This window comes from Lepisma saccharinum, chromosome 2, assembly GCF_977018435.1.
Source record: "Lepisma saccharinum chromosome 2, izLepSacc3.1, whole genome shotgun sequence".
Taxonomy (NCBI): Eukaryota; Metazoa; Arthropoda; class Insecta; order Zygentoma; family Lepismatidae; genus Lepisma; species Lepisma saccharinum.
The window spans coordinates 9,238,433-9,244,071 of record NC_139230.1 but is presented as its reverse complement, the minus strand read 5'-3'; the positions used below and the strand labels follow the sequence as shown (position 1 = coordinate 9,244,071).

General features: G+C 38.1%; 1 protein-coding gene across 1 annotated transcript; it reads right to left on the bottom strand.

Annotated features, from left to right (window-relative positions):
- Positions 1–1,620: 1,620 nt before the first annotated feature.
- LOC145981220 (protein GVQW3-like) lies at positions 1,621–2,109 on the bottom strand. Its single transcript, XM_083114369.1, has one exon. It carries the CDS (start codon positions 2,107–2,109, stop codon positions 1,621–1,623), a length of 489 nt encoding a protein of 162 aa, XP_082970495.1.
- Positions 2,110–5,639: the final 3,530 nt, after the last annotated feature.

The following is a 5,639-nucleotide window of genomic DNA, read 5'->3' as shown; positions in this document are numbered from 1 at the left end:
TAGTTACCCTGCAAACTAAACTGTTTCCACATATGATTTTTTAATGTCCTGTTGAAACGTTCAACTGTGCTAGCTTTCAAATTACTGTATGTAGAATAATGTCTAATATCATGCTGGACCATTAATTTGGTGAATGTGGAATTGTAAAATTATTTTCCTCTGCCCGTCTGTACGTGACGAGGTATTCTGCCTTGTTCAAAAATAGACTTAAAGGCCTCAGTGACACAACCTCCTGTTTTAGATTTTAGAGGAACAGCCCAAGCATATTTACTAAAAGTGTCTGTTGCAGTAAGCAAATACTTAAAACCATGATTTATTCAGATTTTTCAAATGTCCTGTGTTCATTTCAATCAAATCAGCCTGCCACAAATCCTTTTGTTACCACAGATAGTCGTTTGTAGTTACGACGAGCTGGTCTGTGTAGTTCATTAACTCTATCTTGTCTAGACATTGAGTTTGACAAGAGAAGATTACATAAAAGGGATTATCCTCAGGGTACAATTGTTTAACGTCAAATAATAATATTTCACCAGTTTCAACATCAAAAGCAGAAAATTGTTTATCTTCATTTATTTTATTTATTGATAGTATTATCCCAAGATGCTAATGGTATTTGAAGTGCCCTGAATACGCCATCCTTTCTTTGTATAGTGAAAATTGACATCTCAAATTGTTTTCCCTTTTTCAAATATCCAAATTTCAGAAATTGAATAGTACCATTGAGTAGAAATTCATGAGTCTGTGAGTAAGAATATAATTTGTAAATCTTACCAGCCTTAACATATGTCCTGTGCCCTCGTGTATTTGGAATACTGTGAAGTCTGACAATCTCAAATCAGAATAATTGACTAGATTCTACTTGATCCAATCTGCTCATCAATGGTTCCAAGTCTTCCCCTACAGTATGAACAATCTCATCATAGCTCGGTTTGATTTTCACATCAACATACAGTTGTTTAAATTGTTCTTTAAATCATGGAGCTGTGTGGTGAAATTTGATAAGGCTAATTCTCTGGGTACCAATTTGAAGCTTAATATTTGAAATACGAGGGCATATCGGAAAGTAACGCACAATAATTTTTTGCGCAAGAAGTTTAATATGTAACAAAAACCGAACAGATCATAAATTAACTGACATCTTTGTCCTACTTTTCTACATAGTCACCAAGTTTCTCAACACATTTCTCCCATCGTGGTACCAGTTTCAATATGCCCTGTTCGTAGAAGTCCGTTTGGTTGGAGTATACCCATCTGCGGACTGCCGATTTCACTTCCGCATCTGTCGCAAAGTGTTGGCCGGCCAGGAATTTCTTCATGGGACCAAACAGATGAAAGTCCGACGGTGCCAGGTCCGGACTGTATGGTGGATGCTGGAGCACCTCCCACCCAAATTCGGTGCGTTTCTCACGAACAGGAGCAGCAACATTGTCATGAAGAAGTTTGACAACATCAGCATGAATGTTGCGGCGTTTACCACTAAGGGCACTACGCAACTTAACCAAAGTTTTAATATAGGCTGCAGCATTCATAGTGGTCCCGTGTTCAGTTCAGCAAAGTCCACCAATAACACACCAAACATGTCCCAGAACACTGTCGCAAGCACATTCCTAGCAGATTGAGTCACTTTGAATTTGTTTTAGATGGGGAACCAGCATGTTTCCACTCCATAGAGGCCTGCTTGGTTTCCGGCGTGTAGTGGTACGCCCACGACTCATCACCAGTGACGATTCTTTTCAGAAAGTCATGCCCTTCTGCGGCGTAACGCGTTAAGTCATCCATGCTTGTCATCATTCGCTGGCCCTTGTGGTGATCTGTCACGTACTTAGGCATCCAGCGATCAGCAACTTTACGGAATTTCAACGTGTCATGAACAATGTCGTACACCACACCATAGGAAATGTTGAACGTATGCGATAAGGTTCGCAGGTGCACACGTCGGTCGTTCACAATTGCTGCCTCAATGGCGCGGATATTCTGCGGAGTTGAAGCTGTTACCGGCCGCCCGGAGCGTGGCGAATCACTAAGGTTCAAACGGCTCTCATGGAAGAATGCACTCCATCTGGAGACATTACTACGGTCCAGACAGTCGTCCCCATACACGCCATGCATGTCCCTGTGAATTTCGCTCGGTATATACCCTCTGTTGTGCAAACTTCAAACTCTCTGGTCGTGCAATTTCAGCATTCCAGCTGCAATACCTGGGGGGAAAAAATATTGTGCGTTACTTTCCGATCTGCCCTCGTAATTTGCTGTAAACTCTCCACAAGCCTCAATTTGGAACATTGGCTAGAAAGATCATGTACTTGGCTTCTGATTTCCATAAATAATGAGTGAAGTTTACTGAATTTGGTTGGTGGGCAAAGTGGCAATAGTTTCTTGAATTTGTGAAATTTGCACCTAAATGTTTTTAATATCTTTAGATTTGAGTATTCTATTTACTGAACTTTTCACAGCTCTTAGTTCCTGAGAAGTAGGTAAGGTAGCTACAGTATTTTGAAGTATTGTCAAAGCTTTTTTCACAGGATTTAAATCAGTGGCATTAGTTACAGGACTTAAGGCATTTTGGAATTGTATTATGTCATTTTGTGTTGTAGCGGTATCCGGGGGGGCCTTTCCCCAAGCACCACCGTTAGGGGTTATGTAACTCAGACGTCTGGCGTAGAGCTGAAAGGGAATGTATTATTATCTAGGTAGAGTCTTAATACTAAATAGGGGAACCTGTAAGGTGTAGACATAATTAGGCGCTTAAGTAATGATTAACGATAACAAGGTTTATTATAGAAATCGTTGCTGATATATGAAGAATATCCCAACTTATGTGTTAAGGGAAGGGAGCTGAAATGAAGGAAGGGTAGATTAGCGATACTTAGTAATCTTGAAGTGAAGTTTCTTGTCCATCTTCTAAATGCCTGAAGACAGCCTGGACTTGGCTGGGTGGATAGCCATCTTCTTGTGTCGGAGACTGGACAGCGCCTCCCGCCGTAATTCAGATCTGTTGGTCGACTACCACACCTGTAGTCTTGTGACTAGGGTTTATATACTTCGGGTGTGGCCGAAACAACCTTACGCAGGGTTATTTCTGTTGCCTCGTGTCATTGTCAAGAAGTGTAGAAAGTGAGGGAGGCATGGACAGAGGACTGACTGTCCTTGCATCGTGTCATCGGTCGTTCGCATGTGGTGTCTTCACATGTGGGGCTCTCCGCACGTGGAGAAACTGATCGTATCTGGTTCCTAGAAACCTTTTCAGTAACCGCAGCTTTCCTGTTGTTGCTGACCTTACTTCACCAAAGGGTAACACGTGCATGTGGACTGAAGACAGGCAAGATAAGATCGATCCACAGCGCCTTGAGTGCTTCCTGTTGAAAACCGCACCCAAATCCAAGTTTACAGAAAGTCATGAACGTGCGGAGACGTGCACGTTACATACTCCCCACCTTATCTTAGATGGCCTCCATCTAAGCAGAAGACAATGAACAGTTTCCTATAAAAGTCAATCAGTCTTGAAAGAAGAATTGAGCTATAGCATCCATCGATGAAACCTAACTTCCAAGACGAAGTTCATAAGGCTTTACAGAAGTAGCAGGGCTATAGCGTTGAAGTTGAACATCGAAGATCAGTTTCCAATAATATAATTCTTTTAGGCTTTAGAATTGTAGCTCATGTATAGCGTCGAAGAAGATCACATGATGATATTGGCTCTATATCGTTGGAGTATCTAGAAGTATCGTGAGGTCAGGTATAGGGATAAGAGACACTAACCTATTCAAGTAGTAACTAAAGGAAATGAATTTAAGGTGTATTAGCAATTGTTAGTGGGTAACCCTAAATAAGCTAAAGAGATTTCTCCATATATCAGAAATAGTTTACATCGTGGTTAAAGTTGCGTAGTTTACACTGTTTGTAAAGCTGCACTATTTTGCTTTTTCCTTTTTGCGAAAAATGTTCATGCTTTCGTTAGTTCACTTTGGAAATCCATAATACGAAGATATGAGTCCTTTGGATTACGTTTTAAACTTGATGAATTTGTCTTTACATAAAATTTGCAAACAATACAGTGTTAGGATGCAGGTGAAATCAATAGAACCAAAGACACACATGGACACCAAGAAGAAGATAAGAAAATTACATCATAATACCGATTGATAATATATGGTAATCCTGAAAATAAAAATATTAATGTACTCAAGTGTACTGAAGTACAGTGACGAACAATTGCAAATATGCTGAATTCAGAATTTTTGCTCCTGAGTGTACTGGAGTAATTAAGAGATACTCGTTATCTGTTGTCAGCAATAATAGCTAGACCGTAACATCCAGATGTGAGAAGTTATCAAGCTTCATATCAAAATGAGACAATTCAATTGTCAAAGAAATCAGCAATCAATATTTTGTATATATTATTTCAATTATCTCCTCGTGAAGATTTGTTTTTTGTGAAGTTCAACACAACAAGGAAACTGCAATACAACTGCAATTTGAATTTCCTAAATCAGAACAATTAGTCTGAAATATGGTATTTAGTTCATGTTAAAGTTCACAATTTGTCTACGTTAATTTTGGACGTTTTAGAGTACAATAATTTGCATTTTATCATGAACGCTGAAATTAAAACAATTATATTAACATATCCTCAAATATTATGGCTTCTAAGCAATTTAAAAATAAGGAAAGTTTGTCCTACCACCATTAGTCCAGAATAAGGAAGAGGAGAATCCAAATGGGAGACACAAACCAAGGAGTAGACAAAGGAAAAGCCAGCAGCATCCATCCATGAAGTGTAGGAAATTGGAAATCTACAAGCATGTAAGAAGCATTAATGTACTGACAAGTTATCTCGCATATTCAACCATGTGTACATGAATACTAAAAGTGTGAAGGCATATGAATTAATCGCATAAAATAATTAAGCAAAGAAAATTTTTCACTTATCCTAAACTTATTCTATCTTATTATTTTAAATATATTGTTAATCAATCTACTGCTATAAATAAGACATGCCTAAAATATTATGTTATGTGTTATTTATTTCCACTTAACATTACAGTTATTTACTTGCTTTGTTATTCTACTATTAACAATTCATCAAATCTCTTGATCTAAATCTAAATTCTATTTCTTTATTTATCTTCTAAATACTAAGTTGAGATAGGTTACTAAGTTGAATGCTTCTTTAGCAAACTGTCTCCAATTGAGACCTTTGTAAAAGCAACAGGACTATACTAAGTCCAAAACTTGATGAGGAAACTATCTGCATCGAGTAATTACTACTTCATAAGCGACTATATTGTATTCTATCATTCATTAATCATTAATTAACACAACTAGTATTTCTTAAACAAGGGTCATAACTTCTAAACACTATTAATACACATTAGTATTTAAAGTACTCAAATACTTAACACACAATAGTAAGGTAAACACTGATTTAGATAATAGATACGCGTAGTAGGAAAACACATTGACCCAGATGCAAGAAGCAAGAACTAGGTTGCTTGCAGTCAAGCTTTGATAAAACGTCTTGTTCCTGATATGACATCACAATCAGTTACTACGTCACTACAGTAGACATCTAAGAATGGCTACTACCTGTTTACTTCCTAATCTTCCCTTTACTCTACCGTACCGAGCCAAGGTTACAA

Excerpts from the sequence above, each read along its gene's own strand:
- LOC145981220 (XM_083114369.1), bottom strand. The coding sequence starts at position 2,109 with ATGCATGGCGTGTATGGGGACGACTGTCTGGACCGTAGTAATGTCTCC.